This window comes from Numida meleagris, chromosome 5, assembly GCF_002078875.1.
Source record: "Numida meleagris isolate 19003 breed g44 Domestic line chromosome 5, NumMel1.0, whole genome shotgun sequence".
Taxonomy (NCBI): Eukaryota; Metazoa; Chordata; class Aves; order Galliformes; family Numididae; genus Numida; species Numida meleagris.
In genome coordinates, this window is record NC_034413.1 from 60,738,344 (window position 1) to 60,758,593 (window position 20,250).

At 43.7% G+C, this 20,250-nt stretch overlaps 1 protein-coding gene across 1 annotated transcript in view; it reads left to right on the forward strand.

Moving 5' to 3' along the window:
* SLC15A2 (solute carrier family 15 member 2) overlaps positions 1–20,250 on the forward strand; it is a 44,820-nt gene that overhangs the window by 15,910 nt on the left and 8,660 nt on the right. Inside the window, exons 8-21 of the mRNA XM_021398895.1 lie at positions 487–569; positions 1,810–1,896; positions 2,253–2,342; positions 2,566–2,610; positions 4,773–4,805; positions 5,867–5,955; positions 7,710–7,791; positions 9,595–9,720; positions 10,510–10,674; positions 13,228–13,274; positions 14,495–14,605; positions 16,097–16,193; positions 18,571–18,717; positions 19,375–19,479. Of these exons, the coding sequence (XP_021254570.1) occupies positions 487–569; positions 1,810–1,896; positions 2,253–2,342; positions 2,566–2,610; positions 4,773–4,805; positions 5,867–5,955; positions 7,710–7,791; positions 9,595–9,720; positions 10,510–10,674; positions 13,228–13,274; positions 14,495–14,605; positions 16,097–16,193; positions 18,571–18,717; positions 19,375–19,479 (1,307 nt within the window). The remainder of the gene's footprint in view (positions 1–486; positions 570–1,809; positions 1,897–2,252; positions 2,343–2,565; positions 2,611–4,772; positions 4,806–5,866; positions 5,956–7,709; positions 7,792–9,594; positions 9,721–10,509; positions 10,675–13,227; positions 13,275–14,494; positions 14,606–16,096; positions 16,194–18,570; positions 18,718–19,374; positions 19,480–20,250) is intronic.

Sequence of the window (20,250 nt, forward strand, 5' to 3'; positions counted from 1 at the left end):
TTCTCTTAACACCATTTAAATGTGCATGAGTGCAAGTACACAAAGCCCATGTTGGATCTGGATTCATCCTCACGTGGTTGCAATGATTCAGGGCTGGTATCATCATCATCAACATCAGATATAGCAATTAAATGTGGACTGTATTTTAAATTTAGCCTACTAGAAGCATGAGTGGAGGAATTATCAAAGCACTGATTGTCAGTGTGGATCAGATGTGTGGGTGCCTGTTGTGCCAGAGCAGATCATGAGAAGATGACAGTCACTTTGAAGGGATCACATTGCCTCTTGTAGGATGTCACCTGTTTTTCAGTTTGAAGGCATTAATGGGGACCTACATGTTTGTTTTGTTTGATATAAGTACTGTCCTGTAAGCCCCAAAGGGAGAGGATTACTGTTGAGTATGAGGGTGGGGGATCCTCCCCAGAAACCAGTGGAGGATTAAGCTTCCATCATGTAAACTGTCATCTGGATTATAATCTTTTTCAGTTGTGTTCATAGCTGGAAGTGGTCTGTACAGAAAAACGCCACCACAAGGAAACGTCTTACTTGAAGTGTGCAAATGCATTGGAGTAAGTGTGTGCCATTCTCTCTTCTTTGTGCATAACTCTGAGGCTGCGGGTCAGAAAAGTGCAAAGGGAATGGGGAAGTGACATCTGGAATCCTTCTGTATGCTGCTCCTGGCTGGATATCTTGCTGTTGACCTGTAAGGAATAAGGAACACGCTTATGTCCTGGTTTATTCTTCAGTATTTCAATTGTTTTTTCATAGCTCCATGAACTCTTCAGCTAATGTCAGCAGAAACACTGGTGGGGCATGCTGGTAAAGACTGCAAGGAAAATTCAGAAGTGTGACTTCTTTCAGCTGAACAATTTTACTGGAGTTTATCAGTTCAGCAGACAGTGATATTGCATGTTCATATTATGCACGTTAAGTTACTCTACAGTTTCAGTATAGCCCTATCAACTATGTTTCATAGTGTACGAGCTGAATATGGTGTATGAGAAAATACTTTCTAGTTTTTGGATGGATAGTGAGGTTTCTTTTTCAGGAGCTGTTGCAAAGAGCAGATGTTTTCTTTTTCTCTAGGTTAATGCTAGTGACAGATTTACCTTGGGGAAACAGACCAGATCTTAAGGACAGGATTTCTAAGGGAGGCTGCCACTGTTTTTGCCACAGTCTGTTCAGTGGCTGGAGCAAGCAGCATGAACAAACAAGTTAAAAATTTGGTGTCACTAATTTCTCCTACAGTGAGAAACCAACTTGAAAGCTGCTCTAGGGCTGAATGAGACACGGGCTGCACCAGAAATATGCAAAGACAGATCTATAGAACAAGAAAGGAGTGAGAGTTCTGGTTTGATACTGCTGTGGATAAGGAGGCATTTCCTCCCCAGCACAGTGGTCAATCCAACAAGTACCTTTCAGAAAAGAACAGAAGAAGAAGAAAATGATGTTCAAAGCTTTATCACATATCAGGTTTTAAGTCAAGCAAGAGACAGTTGTTGGAGGCTAATACTGGATTTGTTTGTGAAAGACAAGCTCTGGAGGTAGTTCATTCACATATTGCACCTTTAATCAATCAATGTCATAGAAACTTTCCTGCAGAGAATTGGTTCTTGAGCATCTAGTTGTGCACACACAGATTTTGGAATTGTCCATCAGAACCCCCATAATGTGTACCTTTGGGGGTGGAAAGGGCAGTTTTGAGCTGGGAATGTGACTAAGGCAGATAGGTAAGACCTCTGAAATGGAAAGCAAAGTTTAAATTAGGGGATAGGCATGAGAGAGTTCTTCACCTGTTTTTCTCCTTAGTTTGCTATTAAAAACAGGCTGAAAAACCGCTCCCATCAGATTCCAAAGAGAGATCACTGGCTCGACTGGGCATCAGAAAAGTACTCGGTAAGTGGTGCTTTACAAGCAGGTTTGGAGGGAGAAAGGGGAAGGTAGCTGGATGGGCAGACTTAGGACTGGCCTGACCACCCCACTCTTCATATCCTTACCTCCTTGCTTGTCCTCCTGATATCTTCATATCTGCACCTCCTCACTTGTCCTGTCCCTTCCCATGTCTGTACTCTCCTGACCCTTAATGGACAGTTGAGGTGCTGCACTTCAGTGCAGAAATGCAATTACGTCCGTGAACAAATGCAATGGATAACTGTCATGCAGAAAAAGCATAGGAGCTCTCTTGCTTTGTAGCTTTAAGCTCCTGTTGGCTTGTCACTCACACCCTATCTTTCTGTCTGTTTCCTTTATAGAAACAACTGATTGGAGAGGTTAAAATGGTGACACGTGTTCTCTTTCTCTTCTTACCACTTCCAATGTTCTGGGCCCTGTTTGATCAGCAGGTACAGTACAGCACGTTACAGGCCTGAGTTTGCACCCCTGTCCTGCCAGGGTGACACCAAAGCATCCTGGAGACACAGCGCACTACCCTCCTACCAGGTGTCTAAGGGCTGGTTGTGCCATTGCAGTTTTGCAAGACCTCCAGCACTGTTGTCTTCTCTGTCCCCGTGTTCTCTGTTCCGTGGAACATCATGCAAACTACACCGCTGTCTGTTTTCTTCTTAGGGATCCAGGTGGACTTTGCAAGCCACAAAGATGAACGCTGACTTTGTAAGTATTTAATGTCACTGGGGATAAGACTAGCAGTAATATCACTGCTCTTGCTTTTTAATCAAGTCTCTCGCTAGTAAGGGCTTCTGCTTAATGAGTCTGGATGAGTTGCACTTTCAGTGATTAGAAGAGAGAAGCCCTACGTGGCCATGTGCAGTTCATCACAGCACATCTTGGCAAGGAGCAAGGGCTGGGGAGCCACTGGCAGCCTGCAAAGTCAGGAGTGCTGACATACTGGCAACTGGTTGCTCTGTGACCCCCACTCAAGACAGGGAAGTCGGATAAAGTTCACACAGCCCTTGCGATGTATAATGAGAGCTGTTGTAATTGTATACTTAATTGTATACTTCTGCTCTGGCTTGCTTGGTGATGCATTAATGAAGCCTCTGAGAATCAGCAGGAATCCTGTGCAAAGGGTCGAAATGTGGTGAGGACGAATTAGTAGCCATCAAGTACTTCAAAGGTGCAAGTGGCAAATGGAGTGGAGGGCAGTGACAGATAAATGTGGATCAGCTGTCCACCTAACGATGTCACCACACGGCCACTTTTGGAGTTGTGTTCAGCGGGCCATCTAGATCTGACCTGCGGATACTCATATCGGAATGTTAGCTTGTAAATACCCATTTTACAGTTTAGAATCAGTGTAAAGCCCCAGATCTGAGCCTTTCCTCTTAAAAATTGGTCTCTCACCATGTGATACTCATTAGGCTTAATTAATTCAAATGAGGCATGAAAAAGACTACGCCACTGGTAATATTTTATCCACTCCAGAAGGACAAACGATGAAAGTTCATGAAGTCTTTATGACGTGTATCTAGAAACTTTGTTTTCTGCTGTTGTGCTCACATACACTTTGTGGTCCATCAGCAGAACATCTAAGAATCACCAGGAGTCACTCGTTAAACTCTTCCTGGTGGAGAAGAAAACCAGTATGTATTTGTTCTACCTGCTTGGATGGGTTTTTGGCTTGTTTCAGTCTTGTTCAGCCTTAGTGAGTTGCAGCACTGGGTTGATTTCTTCATTAGGGTTGCTGGAGTTCATGCTTGCAAAATTCTGTGCTTTTGCTCTCTCAAGCTAAAATGCTCCGCTAGGAAGACAGAATTAACAGGGGATGGTTTAGTCTGAGATGAAATGCTTGCGGGCTTGTTTTCTAGTGGCATATTTGTACACAAAGTAGCAGGAGAAGAAGGTATTTGCCTGATCCTTTTAATTGCAAAGCTCCTTTGATGTGTCCAGTGCTTTTCACTCTCCCAGGAGGCAGCTGCCAGCAGAAACAGGTAGGCAATCTATATTCAGCTCAGGATGAACCTGGCAGACAGGAGACAAATCCCCACGGTGCTTTCTCGGAAAGATATTATTTCCTTCCTAATGTTTTCCTCCTTTCTCTTCATCTTAATTTCAAATGAAAAGCTGTGTGGAGTTCAGACAAATGCCAGCCTCTGCGTGGAGACAGCTCATCTGTCACTTTTGGAGACTGAGATCCCTCTGTCCATCCTTGTTGGCCTTGCCCAATTGCACGGACTAGACACAGTGGTGCAAGGATACGGCAGCTGTTACAGCCTTAAGTTCTCTTGGCTTAAGCCAAGAACAGTTGAACAACTGACCAAAGCCCATTTGGTGCCTTTGGCAAATGGAGGGAGGACATGGATGTTTGTACAGCCTACTGGCTCAAGGGTAGTCTTCTGTTATCCTTTTAAGGTGTTTGGAACAAATGCCACCACAGCTCAGGGGTCTTGAAGCTTGAGGGCATTCACTTACAGGATTTGGGCTCTTCTGCTAGAGAAGGAGAGAGGGTAAGCTCAAAATCCAGATCGCAACTTAGAACTAACATTCCTCTTCCTCACCACTCACCTAGTCCTGGGCTCAGCCAGTCTGAAAGATGGGACTCAGCACCTGTCCTGGCCATGTCCCAAATGCCATATATCTGTGCCTGAGTGTAGCTTCCTTCTGCAAAATGATTCTCATAAAATTCTCTGTCTTTAGATGGCAAGTGTTAAGAGCACAATGTCAGCTGCCAAAGCCAACATAAAGCATTTGAGGAAACCACCTTTGCTGCTGAAACCTATACTGTGAGCTGGTTGCTTATTTGCCATCAGCCATGTACACTATGCACTCTTGTATTATGGTGTTTATGAATCACTTGGAATATCTTTTTGTTTCAGGGAATATATGTCCTTCAGCCTGACCAAATGCAGGTAAAAATACTACAGGGTAGGAAATTACCCTTGGAAATGTATTTTCTTGCTCTCTCTCATTCTTATTTTTCTCATGGGACCAGTGGTCTCTCTCTGCTCATTTTGAAGGTAATAGCAGTGCTCCTGCTGGCTAGTGTGGTGTGGACTCTGACTTATTGCTCACTAGCTGTTTAGCAAGCTTAACCTTGATGTTCAGAAGACCCCAAGAATGTCCTAACACAGATATTACACAGAGGTGTGGAAGAACATGACACCATAATATTTCTTGAACAAGTGCTGGCACATGGAGGATACAGATTGTGTCTCTTTTTAACACGTCTCTGCACCGGGATCAGCGTTGCACCTGAAATATGTTTCCTTCCTCCCTTCCTGCAGGGCAAATGAAAATATGAAGGCTCTGAGATGATGCCGTGTTGTCACAGTTGATTACAGTTCTTATGCTGAACAGCTCTGAGGAAATTCAAAGCTGTTCCTTTCCCTAAAATCTTCCTTCAAAGCTGAAACTGAGCATCTCTCCCTGTTGTTCTCTCATCGATCTCTGTTTTCTTGCTGTGCCACTGCTGGCTGGCAGACAAGTTCTGCCCTCCCAGGAGAGATGCAGTTCCTGAGGGGTTCCCGTGCTGTGTGGAAGTATGAGAAAGTGGCAGTCTCACAAAATAGTGCCTATTCCTCTGAGATTTTGCTCAAGTCCCAAAAGGTTTCCATTATTGCTGATCTGTTGTAAGGTACCACCACAGCCCCTAAAGTTGGCTGCCTCTATTTCAGTGGGTTTTGTATTCTCTGAAAACACAGTGCTTCAATTCTCTTTTCAGGGAAACTGCACCAGCGATGCTTGCTTACCTCTTGGAGAGGAGGATATGAACAAAATGTATTTGTGCCTGTGAAACCTAAATAGCAGCAACCGTCAAAGAGCAAACTATGATTATAGTTTAAAGGGAGGTTTTTAAGTGTTTGTTCATGTCCTTTCTGTAATGGAATTATTTCTGGAGGACATTGCTTTATGAGTTTAATTATTAAAAGTTGCTTTCTAGTCACTAAACTCCCATTATTTTGTATTGCAGTTCTTAAATCCACTTCTTATTCTTGTCTTCATCCCGATTTTTGACCTTGGGCTCTATCCTCTGATAAGCATGTGCAAATTTAATTTCACGTAAGTACTTGGGGACAACATGTATACTTCAGTTCTTACTGTTTTGCAGCAAGTGTGCAGAAGAAAAGCTTTTAAGGAGACAAATTTCTATTCTCAGGCTTTACAGCGCTTGCCTCTACTTCAGCCTCTCTGGCAGTGTCACCGTCTTCCATAGGCTAAGGAAATTCCAGTGGGGAAAATTCAGCAATGTTGGTTTCTGATCTATCAACTGGTTTTCCCTGAAAGCCAATATGAACAGTCCCTCTTTGAATTTGATCAACGTGTCCTTTTCCTTATCTCCTGTACTGCTGCAAAGTAATTCCCTATCTGGAGCAACCAATTCACTCTCCCACCTGGGCTACAGGTGGTCTTGTGAAGGCAGATTCCCACCAAGATAGGGGCCAGTGGAGAAGGGGGTTTTTACAATAGCCCAAGCATTGTATCCCAAGTCTGCTCTAAGAAGTGCCGTGTTATAGGAGCAGACCTCTAGAGCAAAGCAGTTGTATCTGAGGCCCAGTTTATGCATTTGGGTGCAGACTTGACTTTTGAGTATTTGTAGTCTGCCTCTGTGAGTTGATGTGTTTAGCAGTGGGAATATGTTCTGTGCGCAGTTGGAATGCCTCAGGCAGTGCAGCTCCAGCTGAAATGAACCAAGTTTGCGTGCTCCAACACCAAAGTGTGGAATGGGGAGATGAGATGAATGGGAGACTGGCTTCACAAGCCCCAGCTTGGCAGAAAGCTTCCTGTCCGATGATAGATTCACAGAGTAGCTCATCCAGCAGCACAGACCCATGCACTGAACAGAACGGAATGTCATGCTGTTTCTGCCCTCTGGATCCTAGATACTGACAGGCTTCTCTCCAGTTCAGCCATGGATGTGGCTGTGGAAATACTGTAGCCTGCTAGGTTTTAGCCTATGTGGCAGCAGAAGCTTGCGCAACACAATCTCAATGCACAATTCAATGTCAAAATCACATTATTTATCTCAAGATGCAAACAGTAATTATCTTCTTATACTGGAGCATGTAACCGAGCGACAGAATTTAGGTTCATAATCTGGATTTCCCAGACCCCTGTCCATCTGGACTATGATTCAGACCATTACGAAGAGTGGAATGCACTGAATCTAGGTCCATATTTGTTTAAAATCTGAACAGTTCAGCACTCACTTTGGACCTGCCTTTCTGGTCCTATCTTATACCTTTTTATATTAAATTGTCTCATGTAACTCAGACAGAGTTCTAGTTTTGCACCAGTTTCAAAGCGTGCTCCTTATTCTCTAGAAACGTAAATGTATTGGCAGGAGAAATAACCCAGAGTGATGACACAGATGGTCAGAAACACTGATGACATAAACTGTACATTTATTCTGCTCTTCATTCCTGCTGCTAGATAGCATACTACTTATCTTTTGCTTTTCCCAGAAGAGGCTTGAAGATGTATCATTTCTAGTGCTCATTCCAACATCACAGGTTAACATAATGCCATGAACTATTCCCACTAGAAGAGCTAGGAACAAGATAATATGAAACTTGCAAGCATAGAACTTTTTTTCATGGCATATCAGTTTTAATTGGCCTCAGTGCTAGCCTCATGCAGAAAAATAGAATAGTTTTAAGTTAAATGATTGGCAATTTAAACAGCACATCATCCCCAGTGCCACCTGTTGGACAGTTCAGTATGTGGTTTTGGCACATCTTAGGCTCTGAGGAATGGTATTCCATATTTTAAATTACTATCTTTTCTTAATGGTACCTCTTTCATTTGCTCCATAGACCTATTAGGAAAATGGCAACAGGTATGATCCTTGCAGGGATGGCATTCGGACTTGCAGCCATTGTGGAAGTCAAAATAAATGTAAGTATAGCACATGCGATTCCTCAGAAATCCTGGATTTTCCCTGACATGTTTTTATTAATGCCTCTTGAATAATCCTTTTACCCATTTTGTTCCTTGATAGTCACCTTTAATGTGTTCTTCTCAATTAGGTGTACCGATCCAGTTGCTAAATTCTTACTTTCTCAGTCTAACTGTCTTTCTTTCTGTGTCTCTGTCTCTTTTTTGCTCTTTGCACTTTTGCTGTGCCAGTCATCTGTATTGATCTGTCTTTGAGGTTTCCATCATCAGTGCTTGACAGACACCTAGTTAATGCTAGTGATTAATTCCCAAAAAGCAGTCTGTTCTCTTCTATTTCTTGCTGTAGATGGTCTATATTTTACTGTTTCTATTTATTTATTTCATTCCTTTCCTGCTTCAGGCTGGGGATGTGTTCTTTACATAACAAATTCATTCCCCAGTGATGGAAGTGAATGCAGCCACTTCCACAATCACAGACATCAGGGATGGTTGCACATCCCCAGACAGGACGCCAGCAAATCTCTTGTAAATTCAATGTTAGCCCCTGCAGATTTGTACCATTGGTTTCTGGCATGTGCCCAGCTTTGTGCAAACTTTGGCTGACCTTTGGCTTAAGAAAGATACTGCGGGATTAATTTTTAAAGCTTCCATGTATACTTAAAGTGTTCTGTTGCGGAGTGGCTGGCACACAGCCCTAGATTAACATTTGCAAGTTCTTTGGGTGAATCCATTGACAGATCTCCTACTGAAAAGAGATTGTGGGTTCAGTTCCCCTTTCTGATCTCTTTTCGTGAGTAAAAAAATGCTCTTGTTGTCAGCCACAGCAGCTCTCTCTGAGCACTGAAGGCCTGCTCTGGCCATGGGCAGCTCCTAAGGGCAGGGACATGGTGAGTTAGAGGCTCTTCCTATCTCTGCTTGGAAATTGTACCCTGAAGGCCATTAAAAGCTCAAGCAAAGAGGAGCATATGGTGGCCCACCTTGGGCAGTGCAAATAAAAAGCCACAGTAATGAAATTTGCTGGGTATTCATATAGGGCCTGTTGGTCCAGAGCACCTACCTATGGGTACAGGGAAGGCTGTGACACCTTGTCTTTTCTGACAGTGTCTCCCCTCCAAGCTAGGTTCAAACTACTTTGCCTGCCATTCCCTAATTACAGCATGACACGGAAAAGATTAATAGTTCTGAAGTATTCCTGACAGCAATCTATAAAAAGGAAGTGAGGTAAAAAAGGTAATTAATAAATAAATAGTTTTGGATTGCAGATAGCAGAAGCCTGGTGTTGACTGAAGTTCTCCTTCTAAGTAATGATTCCTGACAGAAAGAGGTTCCTCTGTACTGCAGACACTGTCCTCCCTTTCTTAGAAAACAAGAAGTGTGGTGCTTCTGAACACAGATCTGGACTGAGATTTTCAAAACTTAGCTTCTAGTTAAGCAGTCTGGGAAAATAATTATTCTGGTCACTGAATTCCTTCCTTTCTGATATGGCACTTGGTTAAATCCAGGCACTTAGGAACTGCATAATGAAAGCAGGGACTTTGTTCTACCTGCCCAGCAGCTGTGCAGCTTGTATGTTCAGTGGTGCGAAGGGCAGTCTTCAGGAACGTTGGTAGGCTGGCTATTGAACTGTTATGAGGAGACCCCTCTTAATAAGATTTATGTTCAGTTTTCACTCAGTGCAACTTCTGATGAGGAAGGGATGGAAAAGTGTCATTACAGAGAGGAAGACTATTATGACTAAAAATGAAGTTATTAAAGCTCTCATAAAGCATATGGATGGCACTTAAAGCCTTTTATTTTAATTAGGAAACCGATATGCCTCAACTTGTCCCAAAAGAAAGTTTAATTCAGGTCCTGAATTTGGCAAAGAACCCAGTTCAAGTGACAATCCAAGACCAGAACCTATTTCAGCAGCCTGTGGAGGCTTTCCAGGTAAGTACATGTGTGGGGATGGAAGGCTTGACCTGCATCCTATTGAAAAAGGGTGGGCTTTTTCCTGACACTTTCCAATAAAGCCCACAGATGCTACAACTTGTTCTCCAGCCTCTTTGAAGTGCATGGGAATGGCTTTAGTGATGGAGCACACCATCTCCAAACAGACAGAAATTGAAGGTTTGGAGAAGTATTTCCTTGACAAAGGGAGGAATGACTTATGATATTGACCTAGAATTAGGAACAGAGGATAAATGTCCCGGTATGAGGCATTCAGCTCGCATCTCTCACTGCTAAGATACTAAGCATTGCTGCTGGGCTCTGAATGGCATATGAAAAGTATTTACCTGCAAAGGAGAAGAAAAACAGGAAGGTATCTAATGGGTATGGGCGCTGCAACCTGTTTCCCAGTTCAGCTTCCAGGTTACTTCAGATTAGCCTAGTTTGGGACCCAGAACGGCAGTCCATCGGCCACCAGCTGCCTGCCACGTTTTAGTTGGAGTCCCACTGAGGCAGAATGAGGCCAGTAAAGGGTAGCTGCGTGTGCAGAAGGTTCTCTGGCCTTTGGATTGCATCTGGCAGGGGGAGCTGCTCCAAGCTCTGACTTGACCAGCCTGAAGCCTATGGGTTGATGTAGATCCTTTGCTGCAGAAGGGAAGCTTTTCGCCAGCTTGGACTGTTAACCTCTTTTTGCAGAATTCCGTGAAGAGAGGGTTGCACTTGGTGGGAAGAGAAAGATCCTTTCTCGTGTTAAAAATTTGTGTAACTAAGATTGTTTTTTTTCCACAGAACCCAGACGAGTACTCATATTTAATGTTGAATGGAGAACAACAGAGCCTTCACTTCATCCTGCAACATCAAGGATCGTCTCTTGCTTTTAACTACACCGTGAAGGAAAAATCAGTGTACAGTTTAATTGTTTTTGAGGCAGAAGGAAGCCTATCAAGTCGCTTAGTGAGTGTGGGAGTGAAGTGTAAATACAGTATTAATTCAATGGCTGTGATGATACAATGGGTAATGGGGTAATAGGCTTATTAATTCATTTGCTCAGCTGCAGTGTCTGTCTGATCGCTCTCAGATGCTCCAAGCCTGACTTCTTAGCTGGCAGCACCGGGTCTGTACACATTTCTGCCGGTTGATTAATAGAGGCATTATGACATCTGAGACTTGCTGGGAACACTTTAATCCAGTGAATGCTGTAGTGGGACAACAGCAGCGTGCCTGCTGGGCAGCAGAACTCGCAAAAGCTGAGGAAGCGAAGAGGTTGAGATTTTCCCCAAAAGATGGTTCTATAAAGCAAAGATGTTAAAGAGGCTCTAGGGCTGGGCATGAAGTAAAAGCATCGGAGGAATGATTCTGGGTGTAGTTGTTACAAGCATTTAGTGAAAATGCACAGAAGGCCCATTTGTTTTGCTGAACAGAATAAATGATTAAACTCATCTCCAGCTCTGCAGCAGAGCCGCCTGTGTTTGGACTTTTGTGTATTGCTGCAATAATTACAGAGACATACACGGGATATGTAGGGCCAGATTCTGATATCTTTTGTGCAGCTGTATCTGAAGAAGCACTCTTAAAATGAATGGTGGCATTCCACATTGCAGTAGTTGTGTATGTATGTGTGAATGGCATCAGAATCTGTCCTTACACTAAAGTGACAATTCTCTTTGCAATTTCTCAGCCGCCTACCTTGCAGAGTTGCCACTGCATAAGCCTTCAATATTGTATAGTAGAAATGATGTAACTGGTTTTAAAAATGAGGAGTTTTAAGAATTTATTTTTTCCCTGAGGCAGTATTTTTTTTTTCATTTCTTTTCTGTTCTATGTTTTGGAACTTGGGGCTCATTTTCACACAGTGTTCTTAAGTTTCCCTGAAACCCTGATGATGGTGTGCTGTTTTCTTTAGAAACTGATATTCATACAGTGATTTTCATACTGTGTCCGTGAAAGAAAAGCCTGAGACAGGCTGAAGCAAAGCAGTCTGTGAGCTTCAGTAGCTCTCTGTGCTGCCCCAGCTAGCTAACCTGTGTTTGAATTAATACCTACCCCGGCACGGGCAGATTTCTATGCTGTGCTGCTGGCTGATGCTATTGAGCTGTCACTGTCAGCTGTAGATAGGGGAGGTATGGAAGACAGTATAGTAAATGGCACTTTCCAGCGTTGCAAGATGAGGACGGCAGTGGCATCACTGCTGTGTTGCAGGGCTCATCCTGGAGTAATCTCAGCTTCCACCAACTCCAGTGTGGGCTTGGCCCTCTTGCTCCGGTGGGGATGTTTTCCTGGAAGGAGCCAGTCTGAAATTGGTTTCTTCTCCTTCGTGGGTGGTTGAGTGGGCAGGAAATGAATTTGAGAGCTCTGGGGATCTTTGCTGAATGCGAGTAATAATTTGTCAGTCCTGCCTGCAGCAAGCTAGTGTGTTAATCCCCATGTGCCTCCCACTGAAAGAAACAGTGTTGTTGTTTATTATTTATTGCTCTGAAATTTGTTATTCACTATGGCTATTTGTTATTTGGGGCATATATTATTCGTGGATCAGCATACTGCACTGAAGTGCAATGGGCTTTTTATAGGGATGCTGTAGTTCTGGATCCTTGGTCTTAGAAAATCAGGGTTTGACATCATATAGAAAGCGTGGAGAAAGGGCTATATGGGTACAGCCATGGATTTCTACCAGCCAAGATCGTGACTGTATTCTTTTTGTGTGAAATACAATCTTCAGGGCAGGGGCTGCATCTTTATTGTCTTTATTCTCAGCAATGTGCACCAAATAAACCCTGCTCAAGCAGGTATAGCTTAACTATCCAGTTGATGCTCCAGCTGTGATCTTAAGGAGATCTGTGAGTCCCCATTGTGCCCAACCAGGGAGCAATTTCAAGGATGAGCCTGCAGAGCCCGTGACCATGAAACAGCTCAGTGCATCTCGGTGTCTCCTGCTCTCTGCCTGCACTGTGTGATACTTTTTTCTCTGAGGGCCAGAAAATTATAAACGATAGATGGTGATCAGAATAGTAACCTAACGTTCCCTGTTGGCTTTAGGATCTGAGAGAATGATTAGTAAGCCAAGAATCCAGCTCTGGAAGTTAGGCTATTTGCTGGTTTTTATAGGAGTGTGGTACTCATGTTTAATTGTAACTAATCATTGAACGAAGCTAATGTGGGTAATGCTCTCTTGCTATCTCCAGATCAAGACAAATAGTTTTTTTTAGAGGGCGTTACAAGCTGCAGTAGAAGGGACACTGCTTGAATCTCTGTAGCCTACATTACTCAGGAGGTGAGAAAAAGTGTATGATCTCATGGTAAACCTTAGGTGGAGCTGAAGTTTTGCCATTGGTTCATTGTACTGGGACTTCACTTCCGTGGCCTGATGCAAAGTTTTTGTGAGATACCAGTCAGTCCCATTAGCTTTGCAACATGTTATTCCACAGACACTAGTATTTTCTGCTACATGTTGTTTATAAGGCAGTATTAATTCATATATGTGATTTTCTTCTTTTTTTCCTCCCACTTTAGATTACAGACTTGGAAGCAAAGCCAGAAAATGGTTTGGCAGCCGTTAGGTATGAATGGCTTTTTTTTTTTTTTTTTTTGAGTCGTCAAGGGTGGTGGGCTGAGGGAAACTGCTTTTGTCTAATTCAAACTGTATGTAATGTAACCCAGATGTTCTTGGGTTAGGATCTAGTCCATACTCGTCCTGCAAGAAAAGATTCACGTGTCAGCTCTAGAGGCTAACAGCCTGTCACCTCCCATGCTCACTGTGCCGAGCTGAGCTTTATTGCCATCTACTACTTAGGATTGTCTGGGCTGAGATAGCAATGTAAAGATCTCCTCCTTTGGAAGGGTGATAAATTCATCTCACCATGGCCCACCGTTTTGGGAAAGAAAGGGAAGATGCGGTCTGGAAAGGATATGTTGCCATTTGTCCTCTGCAACCCGTGATGGTCACTTATCTTGTCCAACCTCATGTACAAATGCAAACTAATCACATAAAATGAGACCAATATCTTCATAGCTCCACGTCTGTGAAGCTTTCTGCTGACTGAGCACCACCTTGGAGACTTGATTAATACCTGCAGTCAGGAACTGTGTCATTTTTCTGTCAGCATTTTTGACAGAATCTCAAAACTTTCCTTTCAAAAATTTCTGAGGAGGCTTAACTAGGAGAGTATTCTTTTTTTCCACTAAAGTTACTTTTGTTAAGCACGTGACTATCTTCAGGGCTCCCCTCTATTTTAACAACTGAAAACCAAAATAGTTTAAACTATAGATCATATGAAAAGTGTTTGGTTTCACTGATGGCCCCAAACCTTTGCATTCCCATGGAAGTTTGTTTATGATGAAAATATCTTGCTGGAAAACTCTTTCTTGCTATTAGAAACTCCTTGGAAAGTATGGCAGCATAGTGCACGCACTCAAGACACACACCCTTATAGCCTTTATATTTTCCTGGGGGTGGGGTTCTGTCCTCTTGAACAGATGTAGAAGAATCTCTGAATGTGTCTGAGAAGAGATTAAGTTCATTCTCACACACACACACAGGAAGGGTCTCTTTGCACAGGAGAGAAGATAAGAGAGTAAAATTATACAGCAACGGGAAAACTAGTCTTATATTGAAAACCTGGGCATGGAATCAGGATGATATTTTGGTAGTTTGCAGGATAAACTGTCATAACCTTATGGAGTGACAGAATGCTTTGGGAGAGAGTGCACTACTTTTAAGTGATTTATATTATACTTCTCCTGCCCTGTCTGACAGCCTAATAATATGCTTTCTTTGCAGATTCATTAATGGTTTGCGGCAAGATGTCAACCTCACTATTGACAGCAAACAGTTCATGTCTGTTCGGAGAAACTATGGTGTTTCTGGGTACTTGCTGGTAGAGAGGGACACGTAAGTTTCCCGTGCTGTGCTGAAGGTCCTCACTGAAGCCTTTCCTTGAGCACCACAGGGCTTTTTTTTTTTTTTTCTTGCAAATAGCAAAAACTTAATTGCTATGGTCTTGGCATTTGATTGTGTGGCAGATGTTTGTAAAAAAAAAAAAAAAAAAGGCAGAATAATCAGCTCTGAGAGCAGTTACTCTAGGCCATGTGTGCGTGTACAGAAGCACCATGCATTTACTTTGCAAAGCGTCCAAGACAAAGGATAGTGGATCAGTTTCTATGTGTGTAATATGTTATTGAATAGATCCAAGTTCCAAACTGTGTCTGGAATAGCTCCCTTCCTGCAGCAGTTGTTGCTTTGGTAAGATAACATAATCAGGGAAACATTATTGCTTGGAAGCATTATTCCCATGACATGAGTATAATGACGTTCTAATTCAGGCAATGATCTGAGTTTTTTTAAAGTTAGGTCAAGAGAATATCAGGAAGCCAAAACCTTTTTGAAGAAGTCCATCTACAGAGTTTAACTTTCTCTGAGCTGTTACATTATGTGTGGGGCTGAAGGGGAGAATTACGAGAAATTATTGAGAGATTGGCCATCTGAGCATCTGTCAGCAGAACAAGGTCATAGATGGAAAAGTCCCCTCTGCCATGTGGCATCTGCTCTATTTTGATATTCTCTCAGGTCCAAGCTCTTAGATTAGATTGGGATGCTCTCAGAGAAGGAACAATTCATATTCCACGTGACAAAATGTTGGTATGTGGGCGGATGACATCATGTGGGCTGGATGACATCTAGTAACATCCCATGGCCTTGTAGACAGGGCTGATAGACAGGGGCTCCATATGGCCTTGGTTTGGCAGCACTAGACTTGGCTCATGTACAGCATTTCTGGCCTTCGCAATGTTTCAAAAGCCTCATGGCTTTTCTCTGCAGCAGCTCCGTCCAAGATACTTATTGCAGTTTAGAAGGATGCATCAACAACTGTGGCAATGCTGCTGATCCTCTGTGTCATCTTGAATGTCCAAAATCATAAGAACAAATAAGAAGGCTAATTTGCTCTATTGAAAGGAAACAATATGGCTTGTGGGAGTGTATCTCTGATTTCCTCAAGGTTCCCTGAGCCTGGCTACCTTGTCAGTACCACAGTTCCTAAAAGGAGTGAATAAAATTCTGGAAGGAAAATAAGCCTGGGGGAAAAAAAAAAAAAAAGAGAAGGTGGTTCTCTTTTTGCTGGAAATGTTTGATATTGCTTGGAAGAAGCAGCATTTCAAAATATTAGCAATATCCTGGGTCGTTAGGTGAATTGTAGTCAGTGCCTAAGTGTTTCTGGAAAGAAAAGATGGCAAGAACTCTAGTGATCCTCTGACATAAACCTGACTGCAGCTTTATATCATACGTCCTCTCTTGTCCATTTTAGGGGCGTTTTTGATAGCTGTGCTCTGTGCTCTTTGTCTGTGAGACTAACCAGAAAATGCTGTACTTCATCCTTGTATCTAGATATGATAATGGAAAATGCATAACTGAAACTGGGGAATTCACCCTGGACCTAGGGCTGCTTGACTTTGGTGCATCGTACACTGTTGTGATAACTAATGTAAGTGATCCTGTGATGGTAACAAGCTCATTCTGCTCTAGTCTCTGGCAGTGTTTTCCCTCCTATGTTGGTGACTCTCTCTTGCTTTCTCCACTTTGCGAAACCTAGGCAATAGCCATTTGAAGGCCATCCTTCAGTAAAAGGTTCTGGCAGCTATATAAGCAATGTTGGTGGGCGCTCATTCCACCTTACATTGTGGTCTTATCAAATCTTACAAGTTAAGCAAGAAGCAGTGTCCTTTGCTTGACGGGAAATCCTCCATGGAAAATCAAGTGACCTGCAGTTTGTGCTGGTTTCACACTGACCTTGTTTGGTTAACACTGACCCAGCACATTTCCAAGAGCTAATGCTGCCTGTGCCCTCTAAAATACTGTACCTGGTAATACCTCACACCTGAGAAACTCTGCAAAAACAGTCTGCTATATCCTCACATTTTATTTACTGACCTGAAGCTCGATCTTTTGAGACTTGTGGGTTTTTGCACAGGAAGAAGAGGGGCAAAGTGCTGAAAGGGATGGATGAGGTTGTATGTCTGCTTTTCCTCCTCTCACTCTCTGTACAGCTCATTTGGAGACTAGTGTAAAGTCAAGGCGTGGTTTTCTGAACAACCCAGAGGTGTGAACCAAAGAGGGTGGAATGCTTTGCCTGCCTGCCAGCTTCTTAGACGCACTGCTCTCTGGTCCAGCTGGCAGGAGCCACGGAGATGAATGTAACCATCTTAGTGCCCATTTTAACCTTTCCACTGCACAGGCATGCTTCCAAAACAGGTCTGGCAGGACACGCTGCTGAGCTGCCTTTTGGGACTTTGACTACTGTGTTGTGATGAGCAGAGCAAAGTGCTGTCAGCTACTCCCTGGCAGGAACATCTCCCTGTTGGGCAATTAATGGGAGCTGTTCATGTCTGTGGTGTCCAAATATGCAGAGGGGAAAAACATAGCTGCAAAACACCTGTTTTTTTTATATTTTTCCTCCAGTAGCTGGAATGGGACACACAGTCCTGGAGAGAACAGGCAGATGCTGCCATCTTTGAGTGCAGAGATTGATGTGCACAAAACACATGCACACTTGAAGTGATGTTGGCCAGTCCCCAATTCCATGGCTGCACACCTCTTTCCGTGGATGAGAAGCTGAGTAGAGTAGTTGCATGGAGAATATTAGACTAAGAGTATTATCCCCAAGCGTCAAGTAACACAGCTGAGTGAGGGGCAGGAGAAGAAGATATATCCCAAATGGCTGTGGGCAAGGATCCCATTTTGTGGTCCCATCTCAAAGCCCCTTCTGCATCCATGGATGCTCAGGGGTGGCTCTGTGCCACTGCACACTCCTTTAATCTTTCTGACCCTCTGTTTTTCCATCTCTTGCCCTGTGCTTTCATCCTTCTGTAGAGAGTTAGTTTGCTCCAGGCCAAGATAATTTTTAATTATTGGAGTGATTTGTACCATGCCCTGCTACTCAGCTGAGAGTGCTGTATAGAAGAACCAAGAAAACAATATATCAGTCTGCTAATATGGCTGAACTGTAATACTTAAATCATGGAGATGCTGCCTTCCCAGCCTTCTTCAGTGTGCAGTTGTAGTATGCTACTTGTGACATTTCCTTTGGGCGAAAGAGCAGTGCGCAGCTCTCCGCTCACCCCTTTTAGCCTTCTAAATTACACTCCCTTGATTTGCCTCCCTGCATGGTGATTAAGTACGTCTCATAAACATCCCTTGTATTTTCCCATGTACTCTTCTTAAACACTAGGTTTCCTGCCTGAAGGCATTTTAGCCTAATGATTGCCTGGCTGCTACTCAAATCTCTCTTTGCTTCTCTGCACATCAGAGGCAGTATTAATTACACCTAGAAAAGCAAACAAAAGGAATTAGGAATACAGCCACTGCAACTGCCTCAATATACCTGATTCGGGGAAGTTTTTGCTACCCTTAGAATTCCTGAAGTGGTTATGTTTGGGTGCTGATGTTATAGTTGGGGAGTTACACAGCACTGATGAAATGGAAACAGTGACCATGTGGAGGGAGTGACCATTTATCCTCTTGGCCATTCTGGCTCTGGTGTCAGCAGCAGGGGGCAGGCTGTGTAAAAGTACCACACAGCCTTTTCCCAACCCCAATGAAGAAGGCAACTTGCCATTTTGCAATAAATCTCGAAGCTCTTGTGGCACAAGAAATAGCTGGGACGTTTCCAAGTTGTGAAGTAGGAGTCAGCCTGCTCCCAGCAGGCTTGGATGTGGCAGGGATCAGACCCACCGTTTCACTTCCAGGTCAGAGCTTTGCTTCTGTCTTTTCTTTAAGCTTCATCTTAATTCTCTGTTGTAGTCCAAACTGCGAAGGATCTGATCTTTCAGCAGCTAATTGATGTTCCTTTATTTTCCTGCTAGGTTTCTGGAGGTGCTGTTCAGACATGGAAGTCAGAAGACATCAAAGCCAACAACGTCCATATGGCTTGGCAATTACCACAGTACTTATTAATATCTGCTGGAGAAGTGATGTTCTCCATTACGGGTCTGGCCTTCTCCTACTCTCAGGTACTATGCTTAAAGATAAGGGGCTTACAGTTAGACTTCAGGATTTATTCCCACATCTGCCAGGGTTGCATGAGGCTTGGAACCTGCTTTAAACTGAGAGACTGAAGGTTTCTAAGTCGTAATGAGAATTTGACTGTGGTATACTAGGTTGTCTGGGAGGAAGGTTTGTGAGTGGAGAGGACTGAGAATATTGGAAGATCAAGAAGATGAAGCTACCTAAACTGGTCCTTGGGAGTAAACTGCAGATATTTATTAATGTGAAGGATTAATCTAGTTGGACAATCTGTGGTAAGATATGGATGAGCTGAGAGTGGTAGGAAGCTTAACATCAAGATCCAGTCTTTTCCAAAGATGTGCAGCCACAGGGCACCAGGCTCCAAGCTTCAGAGCTTGCTGAGTGGGTCCCTAGGCTTCCTGATCTTACAATCTCAGATGATGTGGGTTGGGAGTGATCAGAATCCAGCTCTGCAACAGCAGCCATTGCTTCCTTCTTCATTTGTCCTCTTGGATGACTTGTTTTGAAACCTCCTTGTATGCAGCTGTAGGACTTAACTGCAGAGAAGGCACATAGGAAATTCCACCATTTCCTCCTAGGCTGGGTACGGGGATGTGGGCACAATGTGACAGCCACTGACCAGACCCTTCTTCTCTTTTCAGTCTCCAGCCAGCATGAAGTCAGTGCTGCAAGCAGGTTGGCTGCTCACGGTGGCTGTTGGGAATACCCTCGTGCTCGTTGTTGCCCAGGCTGCACCTATGGCTCAGGTATGGTTCCTCTTTAAAACAGGGCCTTGATGGTGTTTCTGGATGTCTGTGCCCTGGAGGCAGAGCTTCTCTGCCCAGCCCCAGGCTCCTGCATATCCCAGATGTCTCCCAGCCAGGGCTTTGCGTAGCCCTCAGCATTGCCCTCTGGAGCAATGGTCCTCCCTGCGTCTTTCAATGGCAGTAAGTAATACTGTGACCTGTGCTGTGCTAACAGTGCTGGAGCTCAGCTTTAGGCAAGCAGATGTTATCTGGACCTGGAGCCCAGACATAATGCCAGCCGTGTGTTGCTCTTGCATACTAAAAGCAGCTTGCCTTCATCCAGCCAGCCCCATGGGCGTCCAGCCTGGGACTCCTTCAGGACCAGCTGCCTATTGCACCCCTGCGGTACTGGGCTCTGCATGGGGAGGTTGTGGTGGAGAAGTTGTTTCTTTCAAGCTGCCAGGCTTCTGGGTTGATGGCATGAAGGTGTGAACTGGGGCTTGTTTCTGGCTCACAGCAAACTGCCTGTCTCAAAGGCATCTTGTGTGCAGAGAGCCCAGGCACGTATGTGCCAGTCAGGGCAGATTTGTAAGAAGAGGTTTAATGAAACTAGCCCAAGGTAACTGGTTTGTTTCAAGGTATATCACATATGTTCATATTTACATAACTACATTATGTGTGCATGATTTACCAGAAAACAGAATGAGAAAGTTTCTACCTTGTGAGAAATCTTAGATGCTGGAGAGTAGCTTTAACCCAGCACTTTGAAAGCACTTGGAAGTGCAGGGAAAT